General features: G+C 58.5%; 3 protein-coding genes across 6 annotated transcripts in view; 2 read left to right on the top strand and 1 right to left on the bottom strand.

The window, feature by feature from the left end:
• The first annotated feature begins 833 nt into the window (after positions 1 to 833).
• On the top strand, positions 834 to 3,079 carry VKORC1 (vitamin K epoxide reductase complex subunit 1). 2 transcript variants are annotated; one of them, XM_004268714.3, is made up of 3 exons: positions 861 to 1,191; positions 2,023 to 2,132; positions 2,611 to 3,079. In XM_004268714.3, the coding sequence occupies exons 1-3, from the start codon at positions 1,019 to 1,021 to the stop codon at positions 2,817 to 2,819; spliced, it is 492 nt and encodes a 163-aa protein (XP_004268762.1). In that variant the 5' UTR covers positions 861 to 1,018; the 3' UTR covers positions 2,820 to 3,079. The 2 variants fall into 2 exon arrangements, with proteins under 2 accessions (XP_004268763.1, XP_004268762.1); XM_004268715.4 differs by lacking the exon at positions 2,023 to 2,132 and having other exon boundaries at positions 834 to 1,191.
• Positions 2,026 to 10,189, top strand: PRSS53 (serine protease 53). The gene is made up of 11 exons (XM_004269013.3): positions 2,026 to 2,132; positions 4,045 to 5,040; positions 5,996 to 6,016; positions 6,122 to 6,284; positions 6,612 to 6,874; positions 7,018 to 7,172; positions 7,317 to 7,536; positions 8,329 to 8,479; positions 8,565 to 8,809; positions 8,896 to 9,041; positions 9,272 to 10,189. Exons 2-11 carry the CDS (start codon positions 4,983 to 4,985, stop codon positions 9,587 to 9,589), a joined length of 1,740 nt encoding a protein of 579 aa, XP_004269061.1. The 5' UTR covers positions 2,026 to 2,132; positions 4,045 to 4,982; the 3' UTR covers positions 9,590 to 10,189.
• The window catches only part of ZNF646 (zinc finger protein 646), a 9,340-nt gene continuing 1,963 nt past the window's right edge, over positions 10,114 to 17,490 (bottom strand). For all 3 annotated transcript variants that reach the window (XM_049698832.1, XM_004268713.4, XM_033426212.2), the window contains exons 2-3: positions 12,032 to 17,451; positions 10,114 to 10,712 (exon numbers count right to left, since the gene is read on the bottom strand). In XM_049698832.1, the coding sequence (XP_049554789.1) occupies positions 10,591 to 10,712; positions 12,032 to 17,369 (5,460 nt within the window). In that variant the 5' untranslated portion in view covers positions 17,370 to 17,451 and the 3' untranslated portion in view covers positions 10,114 to 10,590. The remainder of the gene's footprint in view (positions 10,713 to 12,031; positions 17,452 to 17,490) is intronic.

The raw sequence follows: 17,490 nt of genomic DNA, 5'->3' as shown, positions 1-17,490 counted from the left end.
AGGCCAAGCATGATAAGAACTGAAAAATATGCATTGAATTTAGCATCCTGGTGACACTAGCCATAAGTTTTCAGGGGAGTATTGGGGGCAGGAGCTAGTTTATGGTGTGCTGGGCAGCAAGGAAGAGGTGAGGAAGTAAAGACTGGGAGTGTAAAATCTTCCAAAAAACTTGATTGTAAAGGGATATTTGTTGCAACTTCTAAAATGGGGAAAAGTTTCAATGCAAATGGGAAGGAAGGGGAAGTATAGGTGAGAGGGGTCATCAATAGATGCTATGTTTGTGAAGTGGGGAGCTCAGTTAGCCCACCAAAGGCTTGGAAAGGAGGGACTGTTGGGTTGATCTGGGCTCGGGTTTCGCCAGGTGGCGCCACAATAGAACAAAGGTTAGGGTACTGTCAAGGGTATGGCGGAGGTGATGGAGCTGGGCGTGTGGGGGAGAGACGGAGAGAGAGAGATCGGCCAGCAGGAGGCGCTGGTGCAGCAGGAGGGAATGGCTGGGCAAACTAGGCGGATTGGAGGTTATAGTCCTAATAATGTCTGAGATAGTAATTTCAGGGAAAACGCGTGGCTCTTGATCGGATCGCAGTATTCGCTGGATTCCCCGATCCGCTGGTCTCTAGTTCATGAATGTTCCAAAGTTAGAGCAGGGCTTGGGCGAGAGTAAACTCTATATACTGTTAGCCCGATTAATAAAATTTTTAAAACTCCGGAGACTCCATTACCCTTGAGGCATTGCGGCCACCCCGACTACAATTCCCATCATGCCTGGCAGGCCGTCAAATCAGTAAGTACCCACGTCCCTTAATCCGGTTTTCCAGTCCCAGCATTCCTCAGCAGTTTTCGTACCCAGGCAGCACTCCTGCCAAATCCTGGGAACAGCCAATTGGATCAGTGAGTGTGAGACCAACAAACCAGTCACCCAGCCAGACGGGCGGGAGAGAGCGTGGCCAAATCCGGCCCCGGCCCTGCTCCGTGGCTGGTTCCCTTCCGGCTGGCGCCTCCGGCGATACCAGAAGCCATGGGCAATACCTGGCGGAGCCCTGGGTGGGTGCGGCTCGCGCTCTGCCTCGCGGGCTTAGGACTCTCTCTCTACGCGCTGCACGTGAAGGCGGCGCGCGCCCGGGACCGGGATTACCGCGCGCTCTGCGACGTGGGCACCGCCATCAGCTGTTCGCGCGTCTTCTCCTCCAGGTGCGTGCGCGAGGGAAGCCTTGGGGGACCCGCTGCTCGTAGGAGCGGTGCATGCGGACCAGGTGTGCATGGCGACCAGGTTGCCAGATGAATCTGGGATTGGGGTGCCCGGGGAGCGGATGCACGAAGCCGGACTGCTCAAGGGGACGTTGCCTGGCGAGACGGGTGTGTCCGAGACAGGAGTGTGGAGTAGAGGGGTCAGATAGTGCTGGGGACTGGGGTTATTCGAGGGAGAGTGCACGTGAATCCTGATGACAAGGAATAAGTGACCGGGCAGGATGGGGAGGTGGGGTCGAGTGTAGGGACTGATTATGGTCTTTTTAATTTATTTTGATTATGGTCTTAAGGATGGCTTTGCCTGGGGACAAGGTGGCCAGATCTGGCTATGCTTGAGGGTCTAGGTTAGTGGGATGACCTGAAACAGAATAGGGGAGAGGGTGGCCAGGGCGCTGGAGATTTAGGGATCCAGGGCAGAAAGATTCTGCCCCTGATTTCCCAGTCTCTGGTAACTCTGTAAAGCAAGGTGAAGGGTTATACTCACTTTGCCATGTTAAGACTTATTGAAGGTCTAGGATGAAAAGGGGAGCCTATGGGGGAGCCATGGCCTGGTGTGACCTGGGGATGGGGGAGGATAGGGGCAGTGACATGGAATCCTGTCCTGGCCAAAGAAAGGCTGTTCCTGGAGGCCATTGACCCTTGGACTCATGTGGGGTTTGGGGGAAGGGCTAGAAGGGGAAGGACAGCCCAGATGGCTTCTTGGAAATAACCCTCCCAGGATAAGGCCCATGGCACTCAGTTGACACTCCTAACCTGGGCCCTCCCCTGCACCAGGTGGGGCCGGGGCTTCGGACTGGTGGAACACGTGCTGGGCAAGGACAGCGTCCTCAATCAATCCAACAGCATATTCGGTTGCATCTTCTACACACTACAGTTGTTGTTAGGTGAGCGGCCCTATGCTCTCATGACAGGCCCCTTCCTGTCTTGGCCACCCCAGCCCCATCCCTTGCAATCTTGGTGACCCAGACATCTGATGGCCAACTGCTCATCACTGAGCACCTGGGAGGTGGGAACCTAAAGGAGTCTTTACTGTCAGAGCCAGAAGGGCCCTTAGAGACTTCATAGGAGCCCAGTTTTCTGGAAAAGACTCAGAAGTTCCTTTCTAGGGGAAAACCAAGGGTTGCTTATCTTTCATCTCATGTAGAGCTCAGCAGGAAAATTCACTATTTGGGTCCCAGGGATCATTGAACAGATAGGAGAACCAAGGCCTTGGCGGAGCCTGTCAGATCCTCTCATTTTAGAGACTCTTCCCCAGTAGCCCCTGCCATCTGGGTGGCACCATGGAGTCATGGCGTGTTCTAGAGGTAGCTAGTCCTGAAGCCCATGCCTGAAGCCCATGCCTGACCCTTTTCTGCCTTGCAGGTTGCCTACAGGGCCGCTGGGCATCTGTCCTGCTGGTGTTGAGTTCCCTGGTGTCTCTAGCTGGTTCTGTCTACCTGGCCTGGATCCTGTTCTTTGTGCTCTATGATTTCTGCATTGTTTGCATCACCACCTATGCCATCAATGTGGGCCTGATGGTGCTGAGCTTCCGGGAGGTCCAGGAACCTCAGGGCAAGGTCAAGGGGCACTGAGCCCTCACCCCAAGCCAGGCTGGCCTCATCTGCTCTGCTTTGGCTTGTGATCTTTGCCCAAGGAGGCTACGTCTGGATCCTTAGAAGAGTCTGCAACCTGCCCCTGCCATACTCCCACACAGGACAATGGACCAAACATGCCACACTGTTTCCTTCACCTTAGTGCCTCTGCCTCTGTCCCCAAAGACTGGTTTCCAAAGTTCCTGCTATTGCCCAAGGAGGGATGGTTCAGAGCAATAAAATTCCTTAAATAAATTAGCCAAGTCTGAGCCATCTGTCTGCCAGGGACCTTAGTGTTGGGGCTTTCCCAGTCTTTCCTCCTCTGGGAGGGGAAGATGTGAGTCAGAACGAGAGTGGAGGGCCTGCTGGGAAGGGTAGTTAGTCCCTTCTCCAGTATGTGGAGTCAGCAAGACCTGGGGTGCCATCAGCCCCCACTCCCAGGAAATGGGCTGGCAGCTTGTCCCTCCTACCCACAGAAGCCAAGCCTTGTCTTCTGGGACAGCCAAGCATGTGAGATCTGCCTTTCTGGTTCTATGCAGGCTTGCTGGGAAGTTCTTCCTGTAGTCTAACCTAACCCCTCCAGCTGCCTTATCTACCACCCCAAGCCAGTCTTGGCAGCCCTGGAGGGCCAGGTACAGGTTGTGTTTTTGTTTTGTTTTTCCCAGTATGTACTAAGCACTTATCCACATGTGACTCACTGTTTAAGACCCTGACATGTCAACTCTTTTAATCCTTATATCAATTGTATGAGGTAGGTATTATTCTTACAGTCATCCCTTGGTATCCACAGGAGATTGGTTCCAAGACTCACCTACCCACCCCCAAACCAAAATCCGAGGATGCTCAAGTCCCTTATATAAAAGGGCATAGGGAATTCCCTGGCCGTTCAGTGGTTAGGACTTGGAACTTTCACTGCCGTGGGCCCGGGTTCAATTCTTGGCAGGGGAACTAAGATCCCACTGCAAGCTGCGCAGTGCAGCCAAAAAAAAAATTTAATTAATTAAATAAAATGGCGTAGTATTTGCATATAACCTACACACACCCTCCCATATACTTTAAGATATACTTTTAAGTCATCTCTAGGTTACTTATAATATTTAATACAATGTAAATAGTTGTAAATACAATGTGAATGCTAGGTAGCTAGTTGTTGGTAAGCAGTAAACTCAAGTTTTGTTTTTTGGAACTTTCTGGATTTTTTTCTTTTTTTTTTTTGGATCTGCAGTTGGTTGAATCTGCAGATGCGGAACCTGTGGATACAGAGGGCTGACTGTATATCTTGATGAGGAGATTGAGGTTCAGAGAGAGAGGCTAAGCAATTTGCCCAAGATCACACAGCTAGTTTGGGGGAGGGGGTTAGGGAGCCCTCAGGACTTGAATTCACCAGGGCCATATGGCTCTGGTGTCTATGTTCTTAACCGGAGCCACAGCTGCCTCTGGGTTGGGGTCAGGGTCCCTGAACAGTCTGGTCTGTTCTGAGTTAGAAGTCAGGACGAGGAAAAGGATGCATCCCGAGTGTTCCTCCCTCCTAATTGAGTCTTCCAACACCTGTTAGGAAGGTGGGCACCATGTAACCCTGTTTCCCGGGAAGGTAGCAGAGAGGCATTGAGATTTGCTAGTCTCGTAGCCAGCAAGAAGCAGACAGCCTGGCCCCTTGACACCTAGCCCTGTACACCCTGCCTCTGAATCAAAATAGGAGAAGATAAATGAAACCCATTTGGACCCAGGCCTGGGAGGGAAGCTGAAATGAAGAGTGAGAACTGGGGAAGGCCTGCCCACCATGCCCTTCACCTGTTCCAGTAGGACAGCTCCCACGCTTGGGAGCAAGTTTACTCTGCTAGGCTTCGGTCTAAGCACTTTTACACTCAACAGTTTGGAGTTTTTCAGTCAAGGCACAAACGGGCTAACTGTCCAAGGTCACTCAAGTGTTAGGGGGAACTGGGATTTGAACCCAGGCAGTGTGGCCAAGGCTGAGGCCCAGGGCGAGGCGGTGAACAGCCCAGGGTCACACAGCCACAGCCCCAGAGCTGGAAACTGCTGGCTCCCTTCCAGCCCAGGAAAAGCAATGACTCCCGACTCCTAGCAAGTTGGGGGAGGAGCTAGGGAGATCCAGGTGGCTTCTCGGAGAAGCAGAGCACAGGCGGCAGAGTGGCTTGGAGCGGCATGAAGGGGAGCTGGGGACCGAGGCTGCTCATCCTGGGAGCCGTGGTTCTCATAGAGGGTGAGTCACCCGTGTTTGGGGGGGAGGCGGTATGGTGGGGTTCAGGGGCTGTCCTCTGCCCTAGCAGCCCCCTGCAGCTTGGTGTGTGAGAGAGTGCCTGCCCGGGAGGCCACAGTCAGCCTGTGGCAACGTAACCGTGTCCGGCTGTGTGTGTTGGGGAGGGGTATGTGGCCACCTGTGTCCAAATGGGTATGATTTCCTTGGGCTGGATTATAGTGTGTGTCTGCAGGAACTGTCATTATGCCTGTGTTTGCGCCCTGTGGCCCCATCTGCCTCTCTACTTCCAGAATGAACTTAGGCAAGTTCTGGGGTTCTGTGGCCTCAGTCTCCCCGCCTTTACATACGTCCCGTCTCTCCTGGAGCAGATGTTCAATGGGTGTGTTTGTGTGTGCCTGTGATGGGGAAGAGGCAGGGCAGGGGACCCTTTGGTAGAGTCTCTGGTGGTTTCCGGAAAGATGGCGGAGCCCGAGCTGTCAGAACAGGGGCGGGGTGAGTCTCGATCTCTTGATGCCCTCCCCAACTTGGACATGACACAGGCCTCTAATTATTCCTCTTAGGCCTCTGCAGCGCAGGGCACAATTAAGCTAATGCTCTCCACATGCACAGGCCGCCTCTCTGACTCAGCGGTTGGGGCAGGAGTTGGGGGTACTGCGGCCTGGAGGAGGCTTGGCCTGGTCCCAAGCTGAACCCCAGGCCCTGCCGCTCAGGCCCAGGAGTGCTGAGCACGGCTGAGACAGAAGAATTAATGACTGAGTGTACACTCTGAATAGCTTCCAATACAAGCTGTTTCTTGACCTCATATAAATGTTTTAATTCTGGGAGGGGCCGGTGAGGTCGCCACAGAGTCATAGCAGCAGCCCACACCAATCCCCCCAAACCTGCCCCCTCCACCAAGGCTGGGCCGGGCAGGTAAGGCTCCCTGCCCCAAGGCTCACCTGTGTCTTTCTCTTCCCAGGTCTTCAAGCAGCTCAGCGTGGTAAGTCTGGGGCCGTGGGGCCTGGGCCTTACTTGGGTCTGGGTCGGGCCGGGGGTGAGGGCAGGACAGGGGCTTGCTGTCATCCTGACCCCCGCCTCTCCACAGCATGCGGGCAGCGTGGCCCTGGCCCCTCCACACCTCAGGAGGGCAACACGGTGCCTGGCGAGTGGCCGTGGCAGGCCAGTGTGAGGAGGCAGGGGGCCCACATCTGCAGCGGGTCCCTGGTGGCGGACAGCTGGGTCCTCACTGCGGCCCACTGCTTAGAAAAGTGAGTCACGGCTGTGGTCAAACAGGGTTTCTGGCTTTGGGGGTGAATGATTTGTCTCCAAGCCCCTCAAGACTGAGCCCTGCCCCTAGAGTAACAAAGTACCATTTATTAAAAATATGCCATGTGCCGGGTTCATACTATCAAGTTAATCTTCACAGCCCTTCATGGTAGAAGCCTTACAAATGAGACATCTGAGTTGGGAGAAGGATGGACTTTGCTTAAAGCCACAGGTTTTCTGTCCATCTTTCACCCACTTTGTGCTATCTCCCATGGTGTCACCGTCCCCCGTTGCACTCAATGCCTGGGTCTTGTCCCCCCCACTTCCAGGGCGACAGTCACGGAACTGCACTCCTGGTCAGTTGTCCTGGGTTCTCTGAAGCATGAGGGGCTGAGCCCAGGGGCTGAGGAGGTGGGGGTGACGGCTGTGCAGCTGCCCAGGGACTATAAGCACTACAGCCAGGGCTCGGACCTGGCCCTGCTACGGCTCGCCCACCCCGTGGCCCACACACCCCTCTGCTTGCCTCAACCTGCCCATCGCTTCCCCTTTGGGACCTACTGCTGGGCCACTGGCTGGGATCAGGACAATGACGGTAAGTGCTGACCCAGGCTGGAGCCCAGAGGGGCACTCTGCTTGCCCAAGGTCACACAGCCTCAGCTGCCAACTGTCCACGTTCCCGGTCTCCCTTGCTCCTCCGAGCCCAGACTCCAGCCCCAACCCCCTCTCTTTCACCAGTTCCCAGGGCCCTACGGAATATACACCTGCGTCTGATCAGCCGCCCCACGTGTAACTGTCTCTACAACCGCTTGCACCAGCGGCTGCTGGCCAGCCCGGCCCGGCCTGAGATGCTGTGTGGAGGTCCCCAGCCCGGGGTGCAGGGCCCCTGTCAGGTCTGAGGGGGAGGACAAGGGAAGGGAACAGGAGGGGGCTGGGCACTTAATCCACAGGGACTGGTGGGAAGGAACACACGTAGAGGGTGTCCGCCCAGGGCTGGGGCTCAGGTGTCTGTCCTTGACAACACTGCTTGGCTCCAGGGAGATTCCGGGGGCCCCGTGCTGTGCCGCGAACCTGACGGACACTGGGTTCAAGCTGGGATCATCAGTTTTGCAACAGACTGTGCCCAGGAAGACACTCCTGTGCTGCTGACCGACGTGACTGCTCACAGCTCCTGGCTCCAGGCTCAAGCTCAGGGGGCAGCCTTTGTAGCCCAGGATGCTGAGACCCCAGAGATCAGTGATGAGGACAGCTGTGTAGGTATGAACAGCGAGTGTCAGGAGCGGGACGTGGGGGGACCTCCCCTCAGGGCTGCATGACTTCTGGGCAGCAGGTGGAAGCCACAGTGGAACAAATTTCAGCTCAGAATAGAAAACTGATACAGGGTATCCACACGCTGCCAGGGGCTAATGAGGGGGCTTACAAGGCCCCTTTCAGCCCCCAGGATGGGAACAGCTCCATTTACGGCTAAGAGGCATAGATGCTTTGGAACTTCATGAATTTGGGGTTTAGGTAAGATGAGGAATTTCTGGGATCTGGCTGAAGGTTTTGGGGTAGGCTGCAAGTTTCCGAACAGGAACTCCATGAGATTGGAGAGGGCAGGGCTCCCGCTCAGTGGGGCATTAATTCTGGCAGTAAGTGACTAACATGCAAACCGCATGCAAAATAATTCCTGAGGCGGAAGCTCTATCTTGATGTTAAGAGAAGCACCGGTGAGCCAGGAGTTCTGGGGCCACTCCAAGCCCAGAAGGGTGCAGACAGGCGGGGTAGGGAATGATGAGCAGGCCACTCCCATGATCCTGGACCATCAGAGTTAAAAGCTTAGGCCCTGGATTTTGAATCTCAGGTTGGCTATTTGCCTGTGGTTACTGAGCTAGAAAGTCACTTAACCCCTCTGGAACTTTGGTTACCTTCGGTAATTAGGGCAAGCAAGATTCAACTTAAAAGGATATTGTGAAGATGGTTGATAGCCCATGGGAAGCGGTTAGCACGGGGCCTGGCATGCAGTGAGCACTTAGCAGGAAGGCAGATGATGTAATCCGTCTGTTTCAGCCTGTGGATCCTTGAGGAGAGACGGGCCCCAGGCAGAAGCTCCCTCCCCACGGCCCTGGGACGCCAGGCTGAAGCACCGAGGGAAGCTGGCCTGTGGCGGAGCCCTGGTGTCCGAGGAGGTGGTGCTGACTGCTGCCCACTGCTTCATTGGGTGAGTCCCGTCTCCCTTGCCTTTGTGCCCCCACCCTTGCTGGCAGCCGTGCCACCCAGTGCTGTCAATGCTGTCCCCTGCACAGGCGCCAGACCCCAGAGGAATGGACTGTAGGCCTGGGGGCCGGACCAGAGGAGCGGGGCCTGAAGAAAGTCACCCTGCATGGGATGTATAGCCACCCAGAGGGGGGCTATGACGTGGCCCTCCTGCTGCTGGCCCAGCCCGTAACACTGGGCTCCAGCCTGCGGCCCCTCTGCCTGCCCTACGCGGACCACCACCTGCCTGATGGGGAACACGGCTGGGTCCTGGGGCTAGCCCACCAAGGAGCAGGTATGTAGGTAGGACAGGGCCACCAGCAGCTGTGCATCTAGCCTAGAGGCCGAGGCAGCAGCTGGGTCTTCTCTGTCACCCTGCAGGCACCAGCTCCCCTCAGACAGTGCCTGTGACCCTCCTGGGGTCCAGGGCCTGTAGCCGCCTGCACACAGCCCTTGGGAGCGACAGAACCCCCATTCTGCCACGGACGATGTGCACCAGTGCTGTGGGTGAGCCGCCCAGCTGTGAGGTGAGCCCCACTCCCCCTGTCCTCACCCCACGGACCCCTCGCACCCCTCGCGCTGCCGCTCATGAACAGACCTTCTGCCAGGCTTGGCCTCAGACCTCTCACCGAAACTCAGCCCTTCTGCCAACTGGCTCCCAAAGAGCCAGGCCCCCAGCCCCGGCCTCAGCCCCCTCTGCCCCGTGAAGCTGCCTCGGGAGAGGAGGAAGTCACCAGTGTCCCCTGACCCCTGACAGGGCCTGTCGGGGGCACCGCTGGTGCAGGAAGTGAGGGGCACATGGTTCCTGGCTGGGCTGCACAGCTTCGGAGACGCCTGCGAAGGCCCGGCAAGGCCTGCCATCTTTACAATGCTCCCCACCTATGAGAACTGGGTCAGCAGTCTGGAATGGCGGGTCTACTTCGCTGAGGAGCCAGGGCCAGAGGCCGAGCCTGAAAGCTGCCCGGCTAACGAAGAGTACGTGGCCCTGGGCCCTCGTGCCAACACTGCCTCCGCAGACACCTTCTCTCTCGACCTGGGGCAGGGCAGGGCAGGGTCTGGCCTGACCCACCTCTAGCTGCCCTGGGTGGAGTGGAGCAGTGGACAGACCCATCTGGATTCAAATTCTGGCTCTTGTCATTGTTTGACTGGGAGAGCACGCCTCTCAGCCTCTTCGGACCTCACTTTTCTCATCTGTCATGGGGGCTGAGGAGCGCCTCCTTCCTCTTCCTCTAAGGGAGGAAGGGACGGAAGCTGTGAGGATGAGGCCAGCCCCATCCTCCTTCCTCTCCCTGACAGGCCAGCCAGCCGGCTGTTGACAGGTGGCTGTGGGATGCTGCGGTCACAGTGAGGCAATTCCTGCATCACTGCCCCTGCCCCTCTGCCATCCCCCCCGACCCTGTCCCCCACTGGGGCAGGCCCGACAGCGCAATGGGCTCTGGGAAGGAGCCTGCCCTGACCGACAGCTGCCCCCGCTCCCCTCTGCAGCACAGGGAGACCTCCCCTGTGGATGCCCCCTCCACGTCCAGCTCTGCGGTCCAACGCAGGCGTCCCCAGCTTTCCCTATTCATCATCCCCTCAGATACAACCACACCAGCCATGTACTTTGAAAATTTCTTTTTTTGGGGGGAGCAATTTTCCTGTTTTTTTAAACTTAAATAAATTGTTACAAAATAGACTTTAGAAAATAAATTACAAATTGTAGTAAAGGGCTCCCCCCTTCCACAGGCAACATTCCCACCCATGGCTCTCTCTCTGAATCTGCCTCTCCCGAGTGTTGGAATCTGGCTGGTGAGGGTGGCCTGGCTGCAGAGCCTGGCACTGGGTTTCTTGCAGGGCTGGTCACAGGGAAGAGCATGGTGACAAAGGCAGGGGAAAGGAGGTCCTTGAAGGACAGGACGGGAGGAACATCTCACCCCCTCCGTGGGAAAGAAGCCAGATCTGGGTCCTCTTTGCAGGAGGAGAGGAGAAGAGAGCTGGGGATGCCCAAACTACTCCTGAGCAAAACAAGGAGATCAAGCCTTTCCCTACAACCTGCCCTCCCCATACCCCGTATTCTGATCTTTGGAAACTTGAATTTCAGAGGGAGAAGCTGAGGTCTGCAGGCCACTGGGGTGAAGGGTCCAGGAGTGGGGTCGTGGGGGTGGGTGGAGGGGGCAATGACAAGTCCCCTCTGCCCGCCGCTGGTGCCTTTGGGGTTCCTGGGGAGAGAAAGACGAGGCGACTGAGGGCACAAACCCCACACAGCTTGTACCCCTCCCTCTCCCTAGCCCTGCAGGCCATTCCCCACAGCCCCTGCCCCCAAGGCCTGTGTGAGAACTCCCAATTATTTTCCCAGACCTGGTTAACTAACTCCTCACTCATTCCCTTGGGGTCACGAGAACTCTTATCCTGAAAGCCGTCTTATCAGCACTCTCAGGGGAATCTCACCACCCACCCCTCCTTGCCCTGACAATCTCTGGTCAAGGGGCCCACCATCTCAGGGACACCCACTTTGGGGGCCACTAAATGGAAGTGGCCCTGGGAGAAGGGCTACAGATCCCTAGGGGAGGTGGAGAGCAAGCCCGGGACTTGCTGAGGGAACAGGCTCTCCCATTCCTCTGCAGCCTCGTCCTCCAGCAAGGCTGGGCAGAGGTGTCTTTCCCTGGAGATTCCCCTTGACGGAAGGGAAATAGGGGCTGATAACTGTTGTTGCTATAGCTGGGCCTGGTTTCAAAGAATCAATTATCTGTGACTCAGTCCTCCAATTAAAGGTGTGCCGGCGGGAAGGCAGGTGTGCAGGTGGAAAGGGTGGTTTCGTTGGATCCCAAAAAGGAAATGCACAGCAGAGAGAGAAGAAGGTTGAATAAAGGGAAGGAGAAGAAACGTGGGCCAATAGAGGTGGGAAGGGGCCAAGGGTCTAGTTTCCAAGTAAAGAGGAGGGGGAGCAGAGACAAGATTCGGGGAAACAGGGACAGGGAGCTGGGTGCCAACTAATGACCCTGTTCCCCGACCAGGTCAGCATGGAAGCCACAGTCTGGGGGCGTCTCCCATGCCCCCTTCCTTTTTCCCTGGCTCCTTGCCTACTCTAGGGAAGAGCAGAACCTAGACCATCTTGTTCTCTGGAAATCATTACTTAATTGGCTGGATCAGGGGAGTGTCCGGATGCAGCAGCCAGGTGGCACCCAGCTACCTCCCCTCCCAAAACAAAAAGACCGTTCCTCTCTAGCTCCAGCACAGCAGAGGAGCTCCGGCAGCTGCCTCTGCCCCTGACCACTCCCTACCACCCCTGACTACCCCAACCCACCAGGCTACCTATTCACCTTGGGGTAAGGTAGCCCCCAGGGGTTCAGATCTCAGCCACTCAAAAGGCAGCATGCGCAAACTAGCTTTCTCTACATCCCAGCCCTGGCCGCCTCCTGAAATCCACGTGATCCTCTCACTCCTTGCTCCCCTTGGGGCCAGTTTTTACCCTCTACTGTGTGCCCGCCTCCTCTGGGACCCTCCAATCCTCTGCCCAAGCCCATTCATGTCCCCGTACCAGAGCTGGCCACTGTCCACTCCTCCTGGTGCTGCTGCTGGTGCTGCAGGAAGCTGATGCGGCGGCGGAAGTGGCGGGGACAGTGGGGGCAGGTGAAGGGCCCCTCCCGGGGTGCGTGGACCCGCCCGTGGCCCTCCAGCCGGGCAGCTGTCCGGAAAGCCTTGCCACAGACGCTGCAGCGGTGGCGCTTGGGGTCCGTGTGGGTCCTGCCGTGGTTCTTAAGGGACAGCAGGTTGGGTAGAAGTTTGGGGCAGAGGGAGCAGGGATACAGTCCAGTGGTGTGGGCCTTCTGGTGGTTCAGCAGGCTACCGGCATGGCGGTAGGAACGCCCACACTGGGCACAGCGGAAGGGCCGCTCCTCGTCCACAGCCGCTGCGGACCTGACGCCTTGGCCTCCATTAGCTCTCCCGGCATTCTCTCCTGGGGCCCTGGGGGGTTCTGATGGGGCCTTCCGGACTTGACCAGGGAGATCCACCTCATCCTCTACAGCCCCAGCTTTGGGACCTCTGGCCTCCATCAGGGGCGACACCTGACTGAGGCCCCTGGCATGAGTCAGCAGGTGGCTGGCGAGTTCCTGGTGGGACCGAAAGGCCTTGCCACAGTCAGGGCAGGCAAAGGTCTGGGCAGCTACGTGGTTGTGGCTCTGGCTCTTGGTGGCCACAGGATTCAAGAACTCCTTGGAGCAGAGCAGGCAATAGTGACGGTCTGTCTTGTGGGTGTTGTGTTTCCAGGGCCCTTCCGACTGGCAGGAGGTCTTGCCACAAGGGCTGCAGGAAAAGGAGTGGCTCTCCGGCTGCGGCTGAGGGCTGCTGTCTCCATTGTCCCAGCTATCCATGGGAATCAGACTAGGTCCATTGGGCTGGCTATTGCCAAGGTGGCAAGGACTCCTGGGGACACTGTCCCCTGACTCGTCTTCCGGCTTGGTCAGTACGTGACCCCCAGGAACCCAATCTCCATCATGATTCACCAGTCCTCCGTCTCCTCGCCACCCATCTGCTTTCCCCGTGCCCCAGGACGTTGGCTCCGTGCCTTCTAAACCTGCTGCCTTGAGGGGGCTCTGACTCTGCTCCGCTGGCCTCATGACTCCAGCCTCCAGCAGGGGTACCGACTCAGTACCGCACCACCGGTCCTCTAGTCCCTGGTCATCAACCAGGTTCCCCTCACCGCCCTCGGTGCCGTTTGCGCCTCCCTGACCCCCTCTGGTCTCCTCATGCTCTCGCAGGTGCCGCTCCAGTGATCCCCGGCCAGGGAAGCCCCGGCCGCAAAGGGCGCAGCGCACAGCTGCCCGCCGGGACCGCCCAGCTCGGCGCCGCCGGCTCTCCGAGTGCAGCCTCTGGTGGTCCTTCAGGGCCATGCGGTTGGAGTAGGTCTTGGGGCAGGCGGGACAGCTATACTGGCCCGTCTCGTGGCTACGCCTGTGGTTCAGGAGGCTGCCGGCATGGCGGTAGGTCCGCCCACACTGCCCACAGCGAAAGGGCCGATCTTCCCGGGGCAGCTTGCGGGAGCCCCCAGCCCCACCGCGCTCCATGTGGACCCGCTGGTGGCTGGCCAGCTGCTTGCGCAGGCGGAAGGCCTTCCCACATTCGGCACAGCGGAAACGTCGGGGATCCGCGTGGATGCGCCGGTGGTTCTTGAGGGACATGAGATTTGAGAAGCCTTTGGAGCAGGCCTGGCAGCCAAAGTGGCCGGTCTGGTGGCTCTGCCGGTGATTGATGAGGCTGCCGGCGTGCTTGTAGGACCGGCCGCACACCTCGCAGCTGAAGGGCCGCTCAGAGCTGGCTTCAGTCTGGCAGCCCTTCTCCGCGGTCTCCAACCTCGGCTCCATTTCTTCCCCCTTCACAGTGGTCTCCTCCCAGGCCTCTTCCTTCACCCTCGCCACCTCCTCCAGGGGCTCCACTTTAAGTTCCTTCTGGAACTTCTCCACCTCTGCCTGCCCGAGGCCCTCCTCTGCCATGTCTTGGGGCTCACCGCTGCCTCCTGCCTCTGGAACGGGCCCCAGCTGGGGCTCAGAGCCTTTGCAGCGCGGGTGGTTTCTCAGATGGTTGCGATAGGCAGCCAGGTTGGGGTAGCAGCGCGAGCAGACGGGGCAGATGAAGTCTCCGGTCTGGTGGATCTTGCGGTGGTTCACCAGGCTGCCCCCATGGCGATAGGTCTTGCCGCACTGGTTGCAGCGGAAGGGGCGGGGCTGGGTCTCCAGAGAACTTTCCCCACCCGGCATACAAAGGCTGTCTGCAAGCGTGGCACCTACTCCCTCTCCAGACTTTGTGTCTCCACCCTCCCCAGAAAAAGAGGTCACCGTGCCCTCAAAGGTGCCATCTGCAGCCATCCCTGTGGCATCACCTGACTCTCCCGGGTGATGAATGAGGCTGGGAACCTCGCCATTGGTGTTCCCAGAACTCTGGCTTTGGTGGTGACGCTCCAGGCTTCCCAGGTCATCGTAGGTCTGACCGCAGCAGCCACAGATGTGCCCATACCCGGCGCCATCCAGCGCCTCAACCTCCCGCTGCAGCTGATTCAGCAGTTCTGCTTCCGAGAGCTGTAGTGGGGGGCTATGGGTGGAGGCTGCCCCTGCTGCTCCTTCCTCTTCCCCCTCCTCCTCTGAGCCCTCAGTCGTACCATAGGAGTCATGAGCCTGGCGCCGGTGACGCCTGTAGCCAGCCCGCCCAGGGAAGATCATGCCGCAGAGGCAGCAGAGGAAGGGCTGTGCGGAGGCTGCCTCCCCGGGCCCATGGCTCTGGAAGTGGCTACGCAAGGCAGGCAGGGACTCAAACTCCTTCGGGCAGAGGGAGCACTGATAGATGCCCGGTGGGTGGCAGGGCCTGTGGCTCAGCAGGCCAGCAGCATGGGGGAAAGAATGCCCACAGTCAGGACACGTGTGGGAGACCTCAGCCTGCCAGCCAGCAGCGGCTCTGGCAGAGTGGGAAGGGGAGCTGGGCTGGCCAGGGGCTGGTTTCTGGTCTTCCTCCACCCCAGGGGGGCCACCACAGAAGCGAGTCCCATTGCTCTCCTCATCACCTGGGATGTCCAAGTTGTCAAGGAAACAGGCCTCCTTCCTTTCCAGTCCTTCCTCAGTGCCGCTGCTCTCTTTATCACCCTGGAAACAGGCCTCATCCCTCTCAAGCCCACATTTGTCCCTTTCAGCTGCAGCCTGCAAACAGCTCCCATCACTCTCCACGTTGCCTTCGGCTCCACTCAGACTTTGCCTTGAAGGGTCTTGGGGACGGCTCAGGCCCTCACCGTTTTCCACCAGCTCTGGGGCCCAGCTCCCGCCTGACGGGAGTTCAGCTTCTCGCCCACCACCGGCACTGCCAGCCCGCCTCCGGTGCCGCCTGCTCCGCCGCCGACTGTGGCGGCGCATGTGGTTCTTCATGGCGGCCACAGTGTGGAAGTGCTTGGCACAGGCCCCACAACTGAAGTCTCCCGTCTGGTGGGTCTGCCGGTGGTTGATGAGGCTGCCTGAGTGGCGATAGCTCTTTCCACAGTCTCGGCAGGCAAACGCCCGAGGAGGTGACACCCTGGTCTCGGTCCTGCCGTTCTCCCCTTCCCCATGGCTCCAGCCGTGACGTTCAAGACTCTCAGGGTCTTCAAAGAGCGTGCCACCCAGGCTACATATCTGTGGCGCGGTCCTATCTGTTGCTGGCAGGACATCGGTGGCCCCCTCTTCACGTCTGCACCCAGGTCCCTGATCTGAACAGGGGGCTGCCTCTGCTCCCACTGGATCAGCTGGGAGCTCCACCTTGTGGCGGCCGAGGGGACCCTCGGCCCCTGGGCCTGTGCTGCGGCGAGCAGCCTTGCAGTGTACCCGCACGTGGTTGCGCAGGGCCATGAGGTTGGGGTACTTGCGGGGACAGAGTGAGCACTGGTATTCTCCTGTCCGATGGCTATGGCGGTGGTTCACCAGGCTCCCCCGGTGCCGGTAAGCCCGACCACACTCATTGCACTTATAGGGGCGGTGGTCCAGGGTGGCGGCGGGGACCTCCTTCTCTTTGTGGGTGGTCTCAGCCAGCGGAAGGGGAGCTGGCAGTACTGATGGCTGCCCATCCTCTCCGGCTCCTTGCCGGGGTCTGTGATGAGCCCGCACGTGGTTTTTGAGGGCAGCTGCGTTGAACAGCTGCTTGGAACAGATGGAGCAGGGGTAGACACCTGTCTGGTGGCTCTTGCGATGGTTGATGAGGCTCCCAGCATGGCGGTAGGTACGGCCACAGTCCTCACAGTGGAATGGCCGATACTCCTCCAGGCTGCTATCTTCCAGCTCCCCAGAGGTGCTCAGCTCCCCAGAGCCATTTAGCATCTGTGTACCAGGGAGCTGGTCCCGGCTGCTCTCGTCTGTGTGCCCATTGGTGGTGGGCATCCCTTTCTCTTCCCATAGCCGCTCCTGACTTTCACCCTCATGGGATTGCTGGTGTTCCAGCAGCTCTCGGGGGAGCCGGAAGGCGCGGGGGCAGTGGGGACACTGGTAAGGCCGATACTGGGCATGGAGTCGGGAGTGATTCTTCAGAGCCATGAGGTTAGAGAACTCCTTGAAGCAGATGGCACAAGGGTAGACGCCCAGGGTGTGGCTCTGGCGGTGGTTGGTGAGGCTCCCGGCATGCTTGTAGGTCTTGCCACACTGACTGCACTTGTACCGCCGCTCCTCCTCAGGAGGAGGGGACTGGGTGGGCTCCTGGCCTGCTGTGAAATTCACTACTGATTCAGCCAAATACTGTTCCAAATTGCTAAGGAGACTGCTGGCCGGGGTGGGGAGTGGTGGGTCTCTGGCAGAGTTGGTGGTGGGCCCCCAGCCCTCTGTGCCCTCCTCAGGATCTGGCTGGCTTTCCCAGCCTTCTCTTTGTCTGGTGGGTGGATCTTCCCAAGTGTCCAGAGCTGCCCTAGGGTCTGGCCCAGATTCACAGCCAGATGTCTCTTCAGTATGTTTCTTCTGGTTTTCCCAGCCTTCCCCAGGGCCAAGCCTCTGGCCCCAGGAGTCAGTGGACACTGTCTCCCCCTGGAGGCATGGAGTGGCTTCCTTGGGGCGCGGAGGCCTGCGCCGCCGGCGGCCTTCAGGAGCATGAGTCCTCATGTGGCTCTTGAGGGCCATGGGATTGGTGAAGTCCTTGCCACAGGTGGTACAGGGGAAAAGGCCAGTCTCGTGGGTCCGGCGGTGGTTGACCAGGCTCCCTGGGTGACGATAGCCCCGCCCACACTGCTGACAGCGGTAGGGCCGAGGGATGCCGTCGGCCTCCTCACTGTCCTGGTTGGAAGATGGATGGAGCAGTTCTCGGTGCCGTGACAGTTCTGGGAGGCTAGGAAAGTGGCGCTGACAGTCAGAGCAGCTGAGTGAGGTGGGCGTGTCCTCCATGGGGCAGTGTGGCAGAAACCTGAAGGTTCAGGAAGAGCAGGCAGGTGGCAGCAGCATCTTCCTCTGGTGGAGGGTCCAAGGCCTAGGAACAGGGGGCAGTGGTCAGAAGGAAAGCCTGAAT

Source organism: Orcinus orca, chromosome 16 (genome assembly GCF_937001465.1).
Source record: "Orcinus orca chromosome 16, mOrcOrc1.1, whole genome shotgun sequence".
Lineage (NCBI taxonomy): Eukaryota > Metazoa > Chordata > Mammalia > Artiodactyla > Delphinidae > Orcinus > Orcinus orca.
Note: the sequence above shows the minus strand (reverse complement) of the source record. Positions and strands in the feature narration are given on the sequence as shown.

Bases quoted from the DNA above. Each gene is read 5' to 3' on its own strand.
- VKORC1 (XM_004268714.3), top strand. From the start codon at position 1,019: ATGGGCAATACCTGGCGGAGCCCTGGGTGGGTGCGGCTCGCGCTCTGC. The intron at 1,192-2,022 runs GTGCGTGCGCGA...CCCCTGCACCAG, and splicing joins TCGCGCGTCTTCTCCTCCAG to GTGGGGCCGGGGCTTCGGAC. The intron at 2,133-2,610 runs GTGAGCGGCCCT...TCTGCCTTGCAG, and splicing joins CACACTACAGTTGTTGTTAG to GTTGCCTACAGGGCCGCTGG.
- PRSS53 (XM_004269013.3), top strand. From the start codon at position 4,983: ATGAAGGGGAGCTGGGGACCGAGGCTGCTCATCCTGGGAGCCGTGGTT. The intron at 5,041-5,995 runs GTGAGTCACCCG...TTCTCTTCCCAG, and splicing joins AGCCGTGGTTCTCATAGAGG to GTCTTCAAGCAGCTCAGCGT. The intron at 7,173-7,316 runs GTCTGAGGGGGA...GCTTGGCTCCAG, and splicing joins GGGTGCAGGGCCCCTGTCAG to GGAGATTCCGGGGGCCCCGT.